The sequence below is a fragment of the Oryzias latipes genome, chromosome 11, assembly GCF_002234675.1.
Source record: "Oryzias latipes chromosome 11, ASM223467v1".
NCBI classification, from domain to species: domain Eukaryota; kingdom Metazoa; phylum Chordata; class Actinopteri; order Beloniformes; family Adrianichthyidae; genus Oryzias; species Oryzias latipes.
The window spans coordinates 17,233,042-17,252,451 of NC_019869.2; the positions used below are offsets into that span (position 1 = coordinate 17,233,042).

The window sequence follows — 19,410 nt, forward strand, 5'->3', positions numbered from 1 at the left end:
ACATGCAAACGAAAAGCAGCTTTTGGCTAATTGGTTCTTCTTAAACCAGATGTGTTTTTTGAAATTGCACTGTAATGACATGTATTAAAATGCGTATTAATGTTTTTGGTCAAGAAAACACATTGCACGTTTTTCCCCATTCGCTGGAGTTTTAATTTAGAAGATGTATGCATTTTCTTGTTTAGGTATCTCAAAGTCACACAACCTTGGTAAATCCCAGTGAACTGTCAAACTGATTGCATTAATGTCCTCAAATATTTGGTGACATTTTATCATTTGGCCATAATTTAATAGATTATATAGTCTCATGCTCTTTTTCCATCCTATTTTAATCAACTAGATCTTCAAAATAAGTTATCTTGTAAAATCACATTCTAAATACTTACAGGAAGCCAGGCTGGTTTTTTCTATGTAAAAGGAGAATGGTAACAAGTGGAAGAAAATCTGACCAGTACTCAGAAGAGAAACTAACTCTGAAACCCAGAGTCCTTACTCGAGACCCAGGTGGGGCCTGGTCTGGGTGAGATAAGTTACACCGGGATATTTTTGGAGTGGCAGCCAAAGAGTCTCTATTTGGAGGGAGAAGATGATGCTGGAGCAGGAGGAGTCTTCCTAAAGGGCCAATTCCTACGTCACAGCTTTGGTTGGGACCCTGATACCGACACACAAACGCAAACACACACACACAGCACTTCAGCAGACGGACGGAGGAATAAAGCAAAGAGGAACAGTCGAGAAAACACCAGAACAATCAAAGGGAGGGCAAACGAAAGTAAAGACCTGCAGGAGTCAGGCAGAAGAAAGAGGTAACATACGTTTCATTTTATATCCTAAGGAACAAATTAGTTTGTGGTGTGTTGCTGTTCTGTACTTCACTGAGGTGAACTGTAGCATTGTCACAATTGTCACATTGTCACAATTGCTTGAGCAATATAAAATATGTCAGCATTTAAAAACAATCTATTAAATAATTTAAAAAACATTCATACGGAAACAATGTTAAGAGTTGTGTCTGGGATATTATTGTACAGCAGGGGAAGGGGTCGGTGTGGGTTAACCTTATTATGTACACAAAGTACAAGTTCCTTGGATCCGTAGCTATAAATCCTTCTATGCGATGAGCAGAAAAACACAGTATTCAGCCATAGCTGAACATAAACAGCGATTCAGTTAGTGCGTTACAATTTATTCATTATTTTTGGGCTACAACAAAAGAATAACATGAAAGAATTCGATTAAATAGACTACACATTTTTAAACTATTTGATTGACTGGGGTTTTATTATATTCTATCTTGACTTAAATGTAGCCAGTTTAATAACATTAGAAAGGTTTAAATCCCTCTAAATGCCATTCTGAGAAGATGTTGCTGCAAATTTAAAAGTGCTCAGCTTTTGGAGCTTGCACCCCAGCTATATGTTGATTTTAAGAACTGAAATATGAAGATAAATTATGGGAAAACCATTGCTAAAATTGTTTTGTAAGTCAAAGTCCAGCAGTGTGATGATTCTAAAACCAAGTGAGTCTCACAGCCTCTCTTTGGACCTGATGGGACAGAAAATGAATCGTCTGGCTGCAAAACAAATTATGGTGTTTTTGCAAATGTTTTCAGTTCTCATTTGATTGCATTTTAATTTTTTTCCAAAGAAATAAAAAACTTTGTGAAGAGAGAAGCAAAACGTATTACATTAACAGTGTTCCAACTTGATGCTTAGAACTCTTTATTTATTATATACCTTTATTAAATTTAAGTGCATTTTCTAAATCAAAAGTTAAATCAAAGTTTATCAATCAGAACAGGTATGCAGCCTCTTTAATAAAGCAAGATTTTACATTGAGATTAGTGTCAAATAAATCAATTATTATAGGGGTTTCTTGCATTCATGAAGACAAGTATGTACTTTGTTGCTGACAAATTGTAAAGTTTATTGTCTCTCTGTTATCTTTGACCAGAAAAGACATGAGCCATGTCCTTCACTACTCACTACAAAGTGCACTATATGGTGCGTTCGCCATTTTGTTGTGCTGCCAAAATCTAAAATTCCAAAATCGAGTGCCCTAGACATTTCCCAGTGGTCTCTGCGAAAAACCAGAGTGCATTGATGCTCACTAGATTGGTGAATATAGACCACAATGCGTTGCGTCTGAACAATTTTTTACAAAAATACATTTAAATGTACTTTTTAAAATAAACCATCAATGTTTTTATCTTCAGAAGACAGCCCCGTGTCGTGCCAATAGTAAAAGCATCCTGAGACCATTCATGTGTGGGGTTGCTTCTCATCCAAGGGAGTGGGCTCACTAACAATTTTGCCCCAAAACACAGCCATGAATCAAGAATGGTACAAAACACCCTCCAATGGCAACTTCTTCCAACAATCCAGCAACAGTTTGGGGATGAAATATGCATTTTTGGAACACTGCCCCATAAGGTAAAAGTAATAACTAAGTGGGGGGGGGGGACCAAAACGTTGGCATTTTGGGTCCATGGCCTGGAAACTCCACAGATCTTAATCCCTTTGAGAATCTGTGGTCAATCCTCAGGAGGCGAATGGACAAACAAAAACCCATTAATTCTGACAAACTCCAAGAATTAATCAAAGAATGGGTTGCTAACGTTTAGGATTTGGCACAGAAGTTCATTGAGACTCGAATTGCAGAGGTCCTGAAAAAGAAGAAGTATTTATGAAAATACTGACTCTTTGCATAAATGTCATGTAGTTGTCGATAAAAGCCTTTGAAGCGTATGAAGTTCTTGTAATTATATTTCAGTACATCAAAGAAACAACTGAAACAAAGATCCAAAAGCAGTTCAGCATCAGACTATGTGAAAACTAGTATTTGTGTAATTCTTAGAACATTTGACCATAACTGTAGTTTTTTAGTAGTTAAGGGTTAGGGTGGCAATGTGGACACAGCCATGTTTTCAGTAGCTTCTAGACAGTTTAGATGCCCAGCCAGCAAGTTAACAATGCAAATCCCTGAAAGTAGAACAACACTGATTCATGTAGACTTATAATTTTTGAAGATGTTGGAAGTTAAAGAAAAAAGAAAATAGAAAAATTGAGTTCAGAGCAGTAAATGACTCAACTTTACTGTGAGCTTTTAGTGCAATAGTTTTATCATTAAAAATAAACTTAACTGGAGCTTATTCATCAAAATGATTTACTTTGCAATTTTTATTTGATCAGGGTTAAGTTTTACTTTGGAAGATGTTTATATTTCAAAAGTGCAGCGTAAATCTTTCAGAAGGTTTTTACTCAATCCAAAGTGGATGTGATGGAGGATGAGCGATTGGTGGGCGGGAGAACAGCTGCTCCCTGCTTTGACCTTGGGACCAGATATTTCTGGCGGCTGATCACCGATTATTTTTGAACCTCTGAATCACTGCGTCGCCACGTTTGCTGTGTAACACTAGATCCATCTGTTGAACTAAACAGAATTATCAACAGATGTGTTCGTATTCATTTTCTGGGGTAAAATTAAAAAAGGTGTGTGCTGGAGGTTTGTTTGATGTGTGGGGAAATATTTCAATGACTGAGAGATTCTAATGATCCAGGTTTGTAGTAGTTGTTCTCCATTCTCCTTTTCAACACTTAAAACTATCAATTGTTAAACAAAGCAGACATTAAAATAATTGATTGTGGTGAATTTTTAAATGGTAGAGTGTCAACAATCCCATGGCCTTCCAAATTCATGTAGTCTTTTAATGCTTCTTTTAATGTTTTTTTGTCTGAATGATGAACACTTTCCCCAATTTTCCCTTAACACATTTTTGCATTTGGAGTTTTCTCCTCTGCTTTTCTGATATTCTCCACTTTAGCTCAGTATGTTTTTCAAATTGTCATTGCAGCACATTATTTATGGAGAGAAATTAGAGAGAAATTAATTTGTGCATACGTAAATTGCATTTTGTATTTTTTTCATTTTACATTTTTTTAACTTATACACAAAACGTATTATGTGAGTAACAAATCACGCACAAATCCAAATTTATGCACAAATCCTAATTTACGCACGCACAAAGCAAGAATATGCATACACAAATCCTAATTTACGCACAAATCAAGAATTACGCACGCACAAATCCGACTGAGTCTAATTTCTCTCCATAATTATTTGATATTCTGAACAGGAATTCTTAGAATCGTATTTCGAATTTCAACTTTAAACAAATGTAATGTAATGTAATGTGAAATTAAGGTAGCCAAACCACTTTTGCTGCTTTTAATTTGATTTTTGAACTAAACTAAATTCTTTGGAAACCTAGGTAAGCAGAAAAAAAATGGATGTTTATTTTTAATAGACAGCGTGTCTTTTTATCTTGAAATTAAAAATCTTCACATCAAGTCATATCAAGTGCTTCTCTAATGCAATGCTGCTGTGATGCTCCAAGACAGTTTATTATTTTTAAGATAATTAATGATTGAATTAATTGAAAGTTATCTTTTACAGATTCATATCTTGGCATTTTAGGTTGTTTTGTTGTTTCAAACTAAAGTAATTTCTTTTGTGCTTAAAGATACCTAGCATCCAAACACAACAACGTCAAAGCACATCAATGTGGTACAAGGACTTACTGGTACATTTAAATTATGCCCATATACATTTTGTTTACTTGAACAAAAATTAAGTAAATGAAACATCAGTAGCTTTGCTTGAATATAAACAAATTTGCAAACTTTATGTACATGTAATCCTTCAGATTTTCTGCCCTTTTACTTTGTTAGAGAAGAAAAATGATTGAGTAATTTATGTTGTCAGGATGAGGGAGACAGAAGACAAGCAGTTACAAAAAGTAAACAATTCAGATGAGAAATTGATGGAAAGAGTTGTTTTTTCCTTCAAATTTTGCCTGGTTTTTGCCAAGAAACAAGAATGTTTAGAAAAATAAGTCTAAATGATAACAGGAAGTCATCATCAAGTAAACATCTCTTTGGTTTCCCAATATCCAAAATATGATTTAAAAAACTTTCAGTTTAATTTGTTGGATCATTGATTTTTTAAAGCTCTAATTGATTGTATACACTCCTGCAGCAGAGTCTGAAGTTTTACCAGGCAGGCTTTTCTGTTTCAACTGCTTCATGAGGGGTTGCAACATCCACACTGCGTAACTGTGAGCGGCTTCATTTGACACCAACAACAGCTGCAGATCTGCTCCGTTCTTTCCTGTGTGCCAGCCAGCTCTGCCTGATCTGGAAGCCTGCCGACCACAGAGCTGGTACATGCTATTTAAGGAGCAGCTGAAGGAGCAAATCACCTCAGAGGGTTTACTTTATTTTTTCTGTGTACAAGCAGAAACTCGTTGGTTATACGAGCAGGGAGATGTTTTGGACACAGTTCACACTGCCAAAACACAAATACAACCATCCTCTAGTAGTCCCAATGAAGATTTTTTCAACAGAGAATGAGAAAAATGTAACTTTATGAGATGTTACTTGTAAATCCTCAAAAAGTAATTTGATGGAAGCTGATAAGCTCGACCAGGGATGACATCATGTTTCTTTATGGGTACTTTTGACATGCTGAGGTTGCTATTGAGGCCAAAGAGAGACTCACAGAGCAACAACTGAAGTCAAATATCAACTAAAGTTTGATAAAACTGAAAGGTGGTAACAACTATTTAAATGAACACTTTAAACTGAAGTCACTTGCGAAATTGTTTAAAAAATAATAGATAAAGACCACATTTTAAGAACAAAACAGTGTGACTGAAGTTTTCATGTTGATACAGGTAATTCCAAAAAATGTTTGAAATTTAAACATTAAAAAAGTGCTCCCGTATCAAAATTAAAGTTGTAGTTGCTTAATCAATCACTGAGGGATGCAGAGAGACAGTGGGAAAAGTCGTCTGGCCCAGGGGTCTGCAACCCGAGGCTCTGGAGGCACATGCAGCTCCTTTATCCTCTATTGCAGCTATTTGGCTTTAAAGAAAAATTTAAATGATTTCAACAAGTACTAGGTCTGTAGTTTTGGTTAATTTGTTTAAATTAATTAGGTTTTGTCCTTTTTATTTAGATTTTAACACGTCACATAAAGCAGCAAATGGATGGTAAAAGGCTAGATCTATTGTCAGAGTGGTTTATTATTAGACAACGTTTAAAGCATACATTGTTATCTTATACTGCACATTAGTGTCTAGCTACCTGTCAGAGGCAAAATTAATTGGATTAACATGTCATCTGGGGATTGTTCAAGATAACTGGCTTCTACACCAACGTTGATGTTTTATTTTAGATAGTTCAGAAGAATTAGAAAGATGGTGCTCTATAGTGATGGAAAATGCCATGTTTGACTTGGCTTTCTTGCATTTCTGACTAAAGTAAACATAGAGGATCCCATTTGAGACAGGATGTATTTTATTTTGAAAGGAACTTGTGCTGCTATCAAAGTAAAATAATAAAACCCTAACACCATTGTAATTCAGTTATTGTACATATTTTATAAATGATGGGTTAATGGTGACAAAAACAAATAACGTTTATTTTCCTGGGTGAAGGAGAAAATCTGCAGGACTTCTAACTCTTGGAACTTTTAGGTTTTTCAGCTCAAGTATGTCTAAATTTCCCAAAAAGATCTTTATATTCTAAGCTTGTTTTCTTTGTTTAGTTTCAGGTCATAGTTTGTTTCATGTTTGTTGCGTAAAGAGCTGACCTGCTGAGTGTAAAGAACCAACTTGACCCTCTGCTCCTCTCCGATCTGTCAGGACACCTGCACCTGTCAGTCAGAGCAACTAACCCACAGAGACCAATCTGTCCTCCTCTGATTCTGACCTACCGGTACTCAGGAAAGGGTCCTCAGTTAGTGCTGTGGATATTTCCAGAACTGTGAGACTCTCACAGCAGGAACTAAAAATGAAAATGCAGATTAAGAGAAGAAGATAGAATTTTCCTTTCTGTATATAACACAGCAGAGTATTACTCTAGAAAGGCTGCAAAAACAAATTTTCTCAGTCATTAGTTTATTCATGTCAGCATGTGGGACTTCACTGACTTTCCCTTTAATCATTGTTATTTCAGACAAATCAAATCTAATTGGAGTACTTCTTTTTTAACATTTATGATAGTTTTGAGCACCTGAAAACTCCGATCATAAATGTAATGTAAATATTGTGTAGCATTTCCAGCTATTTAATGGACTCAGTGTTGCATATTTTTTGTGAAAGGAGTCAAATCATTGTGTAACATAAGTACGGTAGGTCAAATGTGACATGTTTTTCTGCTGCAGGTCGTGTTGTTCATATCTTTAATAGGAATATTGTTTTTCAGAAGCAGAATGATAGGAGGTCACACAAACCTTTACTGGACTCATTTTAAATGTAACATTTAATTCAATAGAAATGCATTGGTATGTGATTGAAAGCAGCAAGAATTGATTCCTTAAATGTTTTTTTGTTTTTTTAAGCACAAAAAACCCCGAAGAAAAATCAAACAAAAAGGCTAAATTCTTCTAACATTGGGGGAATATGGATAAAACCTGAAATTGGAGTGCAAATTATCCAAAATTCAAGGACCCTTGTGTATAAAATATTCTGACAAGGTCCTTTTCTCTTTTCAGGTGCTGTGTGCTGTGTTAAAGTGAAACCAAACTAAGCAAACTAAGAGAAAACCCTGAAGCATGGCACCAAAGAAGAAGGCCCCTCGCCCAAAGAAGGCCGCCGAAGACACCATCACTCAGGTTGCCATAGAGACCAGCTCTGTCGCCTTGAAGGTGGAGAGCCGTGGTGACGGTGTGGTGGTGGTTGAGAGCGGGGTAAAGAAGATCGAGCAGATGGCAGCCCTGGACATCGCACAGCTGAACAGCCTCAACCTGCAGCTGCCACCGCCTGCCATCAAGCCAGGGGAGCGTGGCTTCGGCCTGGGCAGCGAGCTCACTCGGCCCCTGCATGGCAACGCACTGCTGGAGGAGCTCAGCAAGATGCGCCAGGAAAAGTGAGCTTTGACAAAGCACAAAAAACTGTGCTTCGCTACAAGAATTATTGTAAAATAAGAAAAAATGATGAAACCAGAAGAAAACCCAGATTTCAGGAAACACAAATTGTCCTAATTTAGAATAGAAAATCCTATTTTAACAGAAAGTCCAATTCTGTACCAATTTGTGAAACCCAAAGGGTTTGAGGACTTCCATGATCACATGTTAACAGCTGTTTGAGACATTTTTCTTGTGCTTCTTCTTCCAGGTTCCTGACTGATCTGGAGCTGGCCTGTAAGACCAAGGCCTTCGACGTCCACAAACTGGTCATTTCCTCCATCAGTCAGTACTTTAGAGAGATTCTGGCCAAAGACCCTGGAATGAAGCGTCTGGAGCTCCCCTCACTCTCACCTCTGGGTGCGTTCAGCTCACATTACAGCAAGTCACTGGAAAGAGAGAAAGTTTAGTTTTTTTTTTTTGTTAAAACAAGACACTAAACAGAAAGGATGATCAGTTTAAAGTACCATGGACTGTATATGAGAACTGGACCGAATGACTGTCACGTAACCCATAAAAAACTGTTTTATTCCAGCTCCAACAAAATGAACTCAATTCAGTCACCATTTTTCAACAATACGGCCACCACCATGTTGGAATCAGATGACATCTATAAGCAGTGATTGGTCCAAGTCAGAAGTCAAAATTTCTATGGTAACCAGACTCGCAAATCAGGAATGGCTTGTTGGAATTAGAATTAGAATTAGCAAGAATATGTTAGTAAAAAGGTATCAGAGCATTATTATGACAAGTAAAACTACTGAGCAACAACTGTTTATTTCTCAATAAAAGTCTATGGGATTTTGGCTTCTTTGAGCCAGTAGGTACTTCCTGTTTGGAACGCCAGGAGGGAGGAGTCACTCAGTCCAGTTTTCCATATACAGTCAATGGTTTAATCGACTTCATTACAGATGCAGTGACTTATCAATAAAGTTGTTTTCTTATTGTTTAGCTGTTTCTAAGAATTTCTGTTCTCCAAGATTCAAATGAAGCAACTAAACTCATGTCTTTTTTATTCTAGCTTCAAGAAATATTGCTCCACTACTCTCTTCTAAATCAGATGAATTAAATTGTCAAAATTGTCATGGAGAAAACAACCTAGCAGTCATAAAAAGGAAAGGATCCAGACCATTCAGATTTAATAGATATTAAGCAGCAAAAAACTTAAAAAGGTGCTGAGCAAATCTAAAAAATATGTCAGTAACAGATTCTGCAAGTTGTCCGTCTTAGAAATATGAAAAAGGTCTGTAATGTTCATCAGAAACACTTTACTTGTCAGATAGAATGTAAAAAAAAGAATCACATTGTGTGAATTTTAAGGATTTTATTTGTGTAATGGTGTAAAAAAGTATTTGTTGTTTTCTTCTCTGTGCAGGTCTAGCCAATGTCATCACTTTTGCTTACCTGGGCCGCGTCCACATGTCCCTCTACACCATCGGCTGCACTGTCTCTGCCGCCACTGCATTGCAGATCCCGCAACTCCTCAAGATGTGCATGGACTTCCTGCTGGCGGAGCTCAACATTCAGACCTGCGTCTACGTCTGGAACATCGCCGCCGCCTACGGCCTGCTGCCTGTGTGCGACGCTGCCCGCCGCTTTGTCCTGGAGAACTTTGTGCAGTTCTCAGAGACGCCGCTCTTCATGCAGCTGACCCTGGAGCAGATCTCTGCTTTCCTTCAGGACAACTCGCTGGTGTTGCCCTCAGAGGTCATGGCTTTCCAGGTCAGAGGTCAATCATCACAGTCAAGCTTTGCATTAAAAAAAGAAAAAAAAAGTTTTAAAATCAAACTACAGGTGAACCAGCAGGAACCTTGTTAGCCTGGTCACCTGCTAATATTTATGACCAAACTCAGGCCTGAAGCCAGGCCTCAAGAATAAAAACCTGACAACTGTGAGCCAAAACATCTAAGAATAACTCCTCTGCATGTGGCACAGAAGCCTGTTTATTCATACACAACTTCAGAACGAAAATAAGCCAACAGCTGAGTAACCAAGAGAAGTCTGGGATCAAATGAGAAGCTGTCAGGAACCCAGCACCTGTGCAAAAGAAGCTTTTGCCAAAACCTTAAAAGAAACATGCAGATTTGGGTGGAATATCTACTTCGAAAATTTGTGGAGAAGGATCCATAGCAGAAGAAGTGTTTAAAAGCTTCTCCTGCTATGGATCGTGTTGAACACAAACTAAACAGCCAAATTCAACTTTCTGCTCCTCCTCCAGCTTGCCATGAAGTGGCTGGACTTTAACGCCTCCCGCCAGGCTCACGCTTCTGACCTTCTGTCACATATTCGTTTTGAGACCATCCCAGCCAGCGAGCTGGTGAGCCAGATCCAGCCGGTGCCTCGCATGATGCTGGATCCACAGTGTCACCGCCAGCTGGTGGACGCCATGAACTACCACCTGCTGCCCTACCAGCAAAACACCCTGCAGTCCAGGCGCACGCAGGTCCGGGGGGCCCAGCCGACTCTGCTGACCATCGGAGGACGCCCGTCTCTCACAGAGAGGGCTCTCAGCCGAGAGGTCAGTGCTCCTGACTCACAATTTGTTAACCCCGAAACCTTACAGACAAGTAGTCATGGTGTCCAGGTTCTGTGGAGGGACCCTCGTGACAGTGGTGCCACCTGGCGCCACCTGACCCAGCTGCCAGCGAAGAGCTTCAACCAGTGTGTGGCTGTGATGGATGGCTTCCTGTACGTGGCTGGAGGAGAGGACCAGAACGACGCCCGGAACCAGGCCAAACACGCCGTCAGCACCCTCAACAGGTCTGAAATCCGGCTTTATTTCAAATGTTAGGAGTGAAAGAATGACCCACATCTACAGCTTCCTTTTGTTCAAATGTTTAGCATTAACCATTAACTGTATACAAAACCTGGCAAACACTCCTGCCAATCAGGACTGAGCTTGTTGAAGGTCCACACCCCTACCACTTGCAAGCAGGCTCAGGAGATTCTGTTAAATGTTTTGACGTTCGACGGGAGACCACCTACTTTTGAGTCATCGAATGGGTCAGTTTTTTTAATTGAATAAGTTGTACTACAGAAAAAAATCATGAAAAACAGAACACATTAAAAAAGGTAGCAGAGCAAGGATGGTTATTGTGACAAATAGAATAATAGCTGTCAATTTCTCAGTAGAAGTCTGTGGGCTTTTGACCTCTTGTAGCCAGAGGGTACTTCCTGTTTGGAACATATGGGAGTTCTGATACAGCCAATGGGGAAAACCCAGAAACCTTTAACAAACAAACATTTATTTTCTTTAAAGCATATACCTTCTAGAAATTTTCCCCCCGAATCCATCTCCCCACGATAAGTCTGATGTTGGTCTAATAATCCAATCAATGTAGCAGTTTGGTGGCCTAGTGGTAGACTGTCCACCCTCAGACTGGGAGAATGTGGATTTGGGTCATACCAAAGGTTCTAAAATGGGACTCAATGGTTGACATTGAATGGCTGTGGTGCAGCGGTAAAGTGGTCAACCTCTGATTTTATAGCAGGTTTGGTTCCTGGCTTACCTGCCCAAATGTTGAAATGTCCTTGGGTAAGACACTGAACTTCACTTTTCTCCTAGTGGTAACAGGTTTGCGCTAATGTGTAAATGTGTGTGTTCATGGGTGAATGGGACTGAGACACTTTGGGCCTAAAAGCAGTAGAAGTGGTCTTCTGCCGGGGACTTGACGTGCTGTGGGGCAAGTAGCGACTTTCTCTTGACAGAATTTGCGCTCAGTGTATTTAAACAGTGACATATGTATCAGAGGATGTCCGATTGGCCGTTCTGCATGTCAATCAAGTCCCGTACTTGTCAGTGAGGATTTTGATTCGCTGACAGATTTTTTACAAGTACTTTTTTTAAATTTTTTGATCTACCCTCACGTCCTTGAAGATCGACTGGTTGATCGCGATCGACGTAATGAACACCCCTGCTATATATGCATGTGCCCAGTAGCGGTTTTAGGGACGGGCTATATGGGCGATGGCCCGGGGCGCAAAATGAAGGGGGGCGGCGCCGGCGGCTCAGCCCTTGTAAAAGGATTTATGCACCAATACTGGTGCATAAAGGGGGGCGACGGTCGCGGGCCGCGGCTCAGTGCTTGATGAAAAAATAAAAATAGAAACTGCGACAGCGCCGCCATGTCGCCCGGGGAGTGATTCAGGGTAGAACCGCCACTGCATGTGCCATTTACCATTTTGGGGGAGTTCAACCACTAAAATGAGTCTTCACACTCAAAAACAAAAGTGTGAGTTTAACTGTAACGGATAAATACATTTTAAAAAGGCCCTCATGAATCTGAAGTGTTAGAAACTTTTCTTTCCACCTTTCCCTCAGATATGACCCCCGCTTCAACACCTGGCTCCACCTGGCAAGCATGCGTCAGCGCCGCACCCACTTCTCCCTGGCAGCCAGCGGTGGCCGCCTGTACGCCATCGGTGGCCGTAACGTCGAGGGCCTGCTGGCCACCACGGAGAGCTACCTGCCCTCCTCCAACACCTGGCAGATGCGTGCCCCCATGGAAGCGCCCCGCTGCTGCCACTCCAGTGCCACTCTGCCCTCCGGAGACATACTGGTGACCGGTGGGTACATCAGCTGCGCCTACTCCCGCTCTGCCTCATGCTACAATGTAGAGACCGACACCTGGAGCGAGAAAACCCCCATGGATACGCCCCGCGGCTGGCACTGCTCCGCCACCCTGGGTGGGAAGGTGTATGTGGTGGGAGGAAGCCAGCTCGGACCTGGTGGAGAGCGGATCGATGTGCTCTCAGTGGAAGTCTTCAGCCCTGACAGTGGAGCGTGGAGCCGGGCGGCACCGCTGCCCTTGGGCGTGAGCACCGCTGGCCTCTCCCTGCTGGGTGAGAAGCTGTACCTGCTGGGGGGCTGGAACGAGGCAGAGAAACGCTACAAGGCAGCCGTGCAGAAGTACGACCCGGCCACAGATAGCTGGTCGAAGGGGGAGGATCTACCAGAGCCCACAGTGGGAGTCTCCTGCTGCGCCCTGGCGCTGCCACCCCGCCACGCACCCCGCCGACAGCTGCACCGCAACACCCCGGGACACGAGGAGCAGAGCCCGGCCAGAAAGAACCGGAGCAGAGAGAGCAGCGCGATCCCAGCACAGGTCCAAAGTGCATGAAAACACAGGAGAAACATCAGGCAACATCTGGATCACCAGAACATTTCCTCTGCCAGTGACCCCTTAAATCAAAATTATCCGGAATGTGAAAAAGAGGGACTCCAATTTTTTTATGTTTCTTCAGAAGTTAAAAGCCTTTAAGAACCAGAATGTTAAACAGGACTTCCACCCACAAGTCAGAGGGCTAAAAACGGTACAATCATAATTAAAAGACAACTGGGAACGCTTTTCAAACAGAAAAATAGATAATCGGAGTGGGACTTCAATGTCAAAACAAGGCAAAGTAAAACTTAGGCTTTTATTCCATTTTTGAATCCAGTGAAAAATTAAAGCAGCATCAAGCGGAATCATTTTAAAACACATTACTGCTGAGTTAGCATTTATAATAAAATAATTATACAATGTTTTGAATATTTTTTATTTTTATGGTCCTGAGTGGAGGATTTAGAGAGTACAAAAGCAGAGGGGGTAAAGGTGGATGAAAAGAGGAGTTGAGCAGGTGAAGTTGAAGCAAGCACGATGGCAAAAGATGGAAAGACAGAAACAGATGATCTGTGACCGTGTTCAGTGTGAAACTGCTGTGAGCCTGTGTGCAAAGGCATTTATGGTGACTTAGAGGAGCATGAATGTGTGTGTGTGTGTGTGTGTGAGGCAGTGTGTGACTGCTACAGCACATGACTGCTACAGCACATGAGCCAGTTTCTGTTTCAATCAAAAATCCTGCAATAACATCAAAACAAACTTGAAATTTTCCCAAGATTTCAGTGCAGGCCTGTTAGGAACGACCACAGAGGGTTAAATGTGAAATAAAGTGGCACAAAGGTGGTAAAAATATTAAAAAAGTATATATATTTAACAAACATCTGTTTCAACTGTTTATTTTCTGTGAAAAAAGCAAAAATGCGTTAAAAAAAGCTGTTGTCCATCTTAATCTTTGGAGGTTAAATCGATTGATTTCTGTATTTGAACTGCAAAGGTGAAGTTTCACTGAAATTAAATAAAGACTATCTCAATCAAACTTGATGTGTGTCGATTTATCCATACCAGACGTGAAATGTTTAAAAGAAATTAAAGAATTTAAAGCAGAAATAGGATGAAGCTGCTGCTTCTATGAATTCAAATCCAGAAAAGAAGTTTACGGATGTCAATAAGGAGAATGACAGGAATTTCTGTTACCATGACAAAGGAAAGACAGCATTTAACCCTTGTGCTATCCTATGACCCCCGCCTTACATTGACGTGTTCTCCCTACCATGACAAAGGTGGATAAAGGTGAAGAAGATTTCATGTAATCCATGGACACCAGTGAAGATCACAAATCATTGAAGAAAAAAGGTTCAGAGCACTGTCTAGTGGGTCTAGATGACCCAACTCCCAACATTAAAGTGCCTAGGACAGCACAAGGGTTAAGGCACGTGTCAAACTCAAAGCCCCGGGGGCCAGATGTGGCCCTCCATGTCATTTTATTTGACCCGCAAGAGCATAAAAGTTTTTAATATTCTTAAAGTAAAAATTTGTGTGCATTTATTTAAATCTAGGGGGAATAGGACTTGAAAAATGGGATTGGGCAACTATACATTAGGACTTTAACGCTGTCCATAGAACCTAACCTGACAATCAAATTTAAGAGGATTTATGCTAGAGTAACAAGCAAACATATGTTTTCTATGCAACTGTAATTGTCACTTTAGAAAGTTATAATAAATAAATAAGTTATTTAACATTACGTTACATTTATTTTTCATTACATTTAGTTACATGTATAAGTTATATCTGGGCGACCGTGGTGCAGCGGTAGGGCGGTCGACGCATATTGCAGGTTCGATTCCCGCCTTGCACGCCTATGTGTCGAAGTGTCCTTGGGCAAGACACTGAAGCCTCTGGTGGGAGGTTGGCGCCAGTGTTCGGCAGCGGAGCCGCCATCAGTGTGTGAATGTGTGTGTGCGCATGTGTGAATGGGACTGTGACTGTAAAGTGCTTTGGGCCTTTGAAAGAGGGTAGAAAGCACTATATAAGTTTACGCCATTTACCATTTGAGGACAGCCATTATGCTGATGTGGCCCTCGGTAAAAATGAGTTTGACACCCCTGGGTTAAGGGGTCCTCGTCTAGTTTTTAAATACTAGTGCAGTGACACAAATGTTTCACAAGACTGTCACCTTGTGGTACGACAGGTGCACAACCTGATAAATTCAAACCAGAAATGGAGGCAGGTGAGTACGGCAACTGTAAAAAACAGAATTGGTGTCCTGCTGTTCTCACACTACAGAAAGGAAGGATTTACATATTTTGTGAAAACCATCTTATTAAGCTAGTTTCTACTAAACACTGGACATCTCTGGCAAACTCCTTTCATTGGTTTTCATGTGAGAGCAGGCGATCAAAGTGCCAAGAACAAGAACCCAGCAGGTCTAGTTGATGCTCCCTTAACCCTTGTGCTATCTTAGATGACCCCACCCTTACATTGACGTGTTCTTCCTACCATGACAAAGGTGGATAAAGGTGGAAAGATTTCATGTAATCCATGGACACCAGTGAAGATCACAAATCATTGAAGAATAAAGGTTCAGCGCACTCTCTAGTGGGTCTAGATGACCCAACTCCCAATGTTAAGGATAGCACAAGGGTTAAGAATAAAAATGTTTTACCGATACAGTACTTCAGGTATGATTTTATGTATACATTTGAATTTTTCTTCTCTGGACACCGAGAAAGCATTTGCTGCTCGCTGTAGAACAGAATTAGATGTATATTATAATAAAAACAGAAAAAAATCAGTTTGTTTTTTAATAATTTTATTACTTTGTTACAAACAAAAGAGGATGTCCTTTACTTGCCAGGGAGAATGATTCCGTCGTACTGAAAAGTAAGGAAAAAGTTAAGTTCAGTTCAGTGTAAAAACAAACATGTTCTGGAGTTCAACGAGAAATATTAACTCAAAAAACTAAAAGTACATTTTTTATTCACAGATCCAATGATGGAAATCATGACAGGAAACATTTCACAGACGTTCTACAACAGATATGCAGTCGAGGCATTTCACTGAAGGCAGCAGAACCACAGATTCTCAAACTCTGTGGAAAATTCTCCACCTACAATGAAGCAAAGACTCAGCAAGACACAAAAGATAACTGACGATCTGAAAACATTCCTGTTTCACATCAAATCAGTTATTCTTGCCCATTTCAACCCAATCAAAGAATATTTAAAAACCAAAAGCTTTGTAGCCAAAAAGCAGCTTTAATTTGCTTAAAAACATCTTTCCTGTTAATTCCAGTTATGGAGTTCATGATGTTAACTTGATATGTACTTTGATTTAAGCAGAAGTGGCTCTAATCCAAGCTTTGTTAAAATCAAACTGATAGTTTTCAATTAAGTCCTTAGAAGCATTTTTAAGGTTTACTTTAACATTTACCGTGTACAACCAGAGTTTAATCTCGTTCTATGAATTGAGATCATGTACAAGAAACAAAACTGTATATAATCACTAGAAAAATGCCCAGTTTTGAAGCAGAATGGAGATTTTGCTCCATTATTTAATCTTTTGCACCATGAGTATGTTGTAAAAACGTTCAGCACTCACTTTCTGCTGAAACCAGCGCATGGCCTCCTCTTTGCGGATGCGATGTCTGAATCCAATGCGGCCTCTTTTGCGCTTCTTGTCAGCAATGCTGAACCCGGGTCGGCCCAGAACCTGACCAGGAAGGTAGAGAGCAGCGTTTCAGTTTTAGCTCGTCAGTGTTGATCATTTTAAAGAAGATCTTTTGGCTCCAACCTAGTTACACACTTATCAAATACATGCTTTTCGATGTGATGATGTATAAAGACCAATTTCAGCAGCAGAAGATAAAAAGATGAATGAAAAAGTTGAGATGAACTAACCACGTAGAAGTCCAGACCATAGATCCCGATGCTGGGGTCATACTTGATCCCCAGATCGATGTGCTCCTGGATGCCAAAGCCGAAGTTTCCTGTGTCGGAGAAGTTGTTCTTTCTCAACTCGTACTCACGAACCTGTAAATCAGAGAGCAGAACATCTACATAATCCAACAGTAACATTCCCAGCGACAGATCGAGATTTAAATGAAGACAAACTTAAACAGATTTTCTTCTAATCGTGCGAACTGAAGTTTTAATAAATGTGATAATTAAAGAACTAAACACCCACAGCTGGTTCTGCAGGATCTAGAGTCTGTATGGAGGCTTTTATTTTGACGGAAAATAACACAACCTTAAGCTTTTCTGCAAACAACCTTTGAGAATGATGCAAAAAAAAAAAAAAAATCTTTCCTTCTATCCTGTTTGAAAATGTGGGCATGGTTTATTTAAATGTAAAGCGGGTAAAAAGGATAATAAAAAGGAAAAACAAATAATTGCTTTGGTCTAAACAGAAGTTAGTTCAGAACAATTTCACCCCTTGACACCAACTTTTCTGATCCCTAAAGGAGGAGACCACAACACGTGTAAACATTTTCACCAAGAAACAGCGACTCGATAAATCGGTTTTCTGCTGCAACGGTGACTTCTAAAAACTTTTTCTGTATCACCTTAAATCAATCTTTATTAACTATTTTAACTGTAAATGTGTTTAAACCAAAATACATTGGTACCAAAGGAGATCTATCAGAAATCTCTATTAACGGCACAGAGGGTATCTGTATCACTTGGTTTCCCACAATCCCCTACATAAGTTTGAAAGACAAAATATACTTTCAATAGCTAAACATGGTCTCAGGTCAGCTTGGAGACTTCTACATGTGCATTGATGATCTTCCAGGTGACAAAGCTCACAAACCTTCAGTCCTTTCTCCAGGATCTCCTCTGCTTTGGCTCCTCGGACGGTGCAGTGGACAGCGATCTTTTCATTTCTGCGGATACCGAAGGATCTAACGGTATAACGGGCTGAAAAAATAAACAAAATATTGCACAAATGAAACCCGGCCACACAATAAGCCCTCACCATCTCTTCACACTCAACAACACCAACCTTTGGAGAAGACAGGTGTCTGCCCGGTGAGCTGCTCCAACACTTTGGCTGCTCTGGTCAGCCTGTCACCACTTTCACCTACACAGATGTTCAGGCAGAGCTTGCGGATGCGGAGCTCTTTCATTGGGTTCTCCTTCTTCTCACCCTGTTCCTGCAGTATCAGACAATCCCATTAAACATCTACTAGTGACAGCGTGGTCTGCACCACCTGTTGAACATGCCAAGTTCATTTAAACCAACCATTTCAGCTAAACAAAAACTCCACTCTGAAAAATACGATTCTAAACGTTCCCGAATGTCGCCAGGAAGCAGTCGGTCTCATGTCACCCACTGACAGCGTGGGGTTACAACACGCCGGCCGGTCGGTCGGTGGACATGTCCGTACATATATCCCTTCAGTCACCTACACAGAAGTTCTGTGCTCCGTCAATAAGGTGTCTGTGAACTGAATAAAAGCCTCAAAAGAAACCGTGCTCAAGATATACCGGCATCAACTATTATGTTAAGTCTACGAACATTTGTTTATAACTGGAAAAGCAAATGACGCGGACATTTCTGAGATTAGCCTATTAGCATAGCCGCAGTTAATTCTTGCAAAAATCTATTTTTGCCTGAAAATTTAAACTAAATGGTTCTAAATACATTTTAATACTGTTAAGTATAATCGACTGAAATTCATACGCCCGTGAAAGTGATGTCACAACGCAGATGATTGAGGATTTCAACTGAAAGTTCATGTTAGCACAGAACGCTTCGATGTGGACTATACTCACCGCCATCTTGGATCACTAGAAGAGGGCGTTCCGTTTCCGGCGATGCGTTTTTATACCACTGTGTTCCCCGTAAAGTAGCTCGGCTAAACACACTCAAACAAATACAAAGGTTCTGCCTGGTGCAATAAGTGATATTTCAGCGTAAAAGCTTCAGAGAACACCAAAATTCTAAACATGTCGAGTTCAAGGACTGTAAAGCAGTCACTCATCTGTTGTGTGGCTTCTTAAAATAGTAGACACAATTCTTTATTTTTTTCTTGAAAGTCAGTTGTTCATTTTGAAAAGCCCTATTTCAATTAAAAAAATCATATTAGGCTAGATTAAACTTGGGTTTATAAAAATAATTGAGCAAATCTGTCAAAAATAATCAACAAACCAGTTGAATAATTTTTAAAAAAAGCAATTGAAATTTTTTAATCAAAAAGTTACAAACTCCTATTGGTCTTTTGCAGTTTCAAATAGATTTCCATCTTTAGCTGAGTTAAAGTAATATCTGTTATAATGCTTAAATTGCACTTAATAATGTAATTAATAGCCAAGTTTAAGATTACTTATGTCTTCTG

At 40.1% G+C, this 19,410-nt stretch overlaps 2 protein-coding genes across 3 annotated transcripts; one reads left to right on the top strand and one right to left on the bottom strand.

The window, feature by feature from the left end:
- Positions 1-659: 659 nt before the first annotated feature.
- Positions 660-14,106, top strand: LOC101170690 (kelch-like protein 31). The gene is made up of 7 exons (XM_004074077.4): positions 660-806; positions 7,558-7,931; positions 8,180-8,328; positions 9,344-9,690; positions 10,187-10,486; positions 10,553-10,728; positions 12,290-14,106. Exons 2-7 carry the CDS (start codon positions 7,618-7,620, stop codon positions 13,086-13,088), a joined length of 2,085 nt encoding a protein of 694 aa, XP_004074125.1. The 5' UTR covers positions 660-806; positions 7,558-7,617; the 3' UTR covers positions 13,089-14,106.
- A 1,759-nt stretch (positions 14,107-15,865) lies between these two features.
- Positions 15,866-18,956, bottom strand: rpl11 (ribosomal protein L11). 2 transcript variants are annotated; one of them, XM_004074079.3, is made up of 6 exons: positions 18,848-18,956; positions 18,075-18,225; positions 17,883-17,989; positions 16,970-17,101; positions 16,671-16,781; positions 15,866-15,946 (listed from the first exon to the last, which is right to left on the bottom strand). In XM_004074079.3, exons 1-6 carry the CDS (start codon positions 18,851-18,853, stop codon positions 15,917-15,919), a joined length of 537 nt encoding a protein of 178 aa, XP_004074127.1. In that variant the 5' UTR covers positions 18,854-18,956; the 3' UTR covers positions 15,866-15,916. The 2 variants fall into 2 exon arrangements, with proteins under 2 accessions (XP_004074127.1, XP_020562844.1); XM_020707185.1 differs by lacking the exon at positions 18,848-18,956 and adding an exon at positions 18,315-18,756.
- Positions 18,957-19,410: the final 454 nt, after the last annotated feature.

Coding starts and splice junctions, on each gene's coding strand:
- LOC101170690 (XM_004074077.4), top strand. CDS start 7,618: ATGGCACCAAAGAAGAAGGCCCCTCGCCCAAAGAAGGCCGCCGAAGAC. Junction 8,329..9,343: donor CCCCTCACTCTCACCTCTGG/GTGCGTTCAGCT, acceptor TTCTCTGTGCAG/GTCTAGCCAATGTCATCACT. Junction 10,729..12,289: donor GCCGTCAGCACCCTCAACAG/GTCTGAAATCCG, acceptor CCTTTCCCTCAG/ATATGACCCCCGCTTCAACA.
- rpl11 (XM_004074079.3), bottom strand. Junction 16,782..16,969: donor ATGGTCTGGACTTCTACGTG/GTTAGTTCATCT, acceptor CTTCCTGGTCAG/GTTCTGGGCCGACCCGGGTT. Junction 15,947..16,670: donor TGCGCTGGTTTCAGCAGAAA/GTGAGTGCTGAA, acceptor CTTACTTTTCAG/TACGACGGAATCATTCTCCC.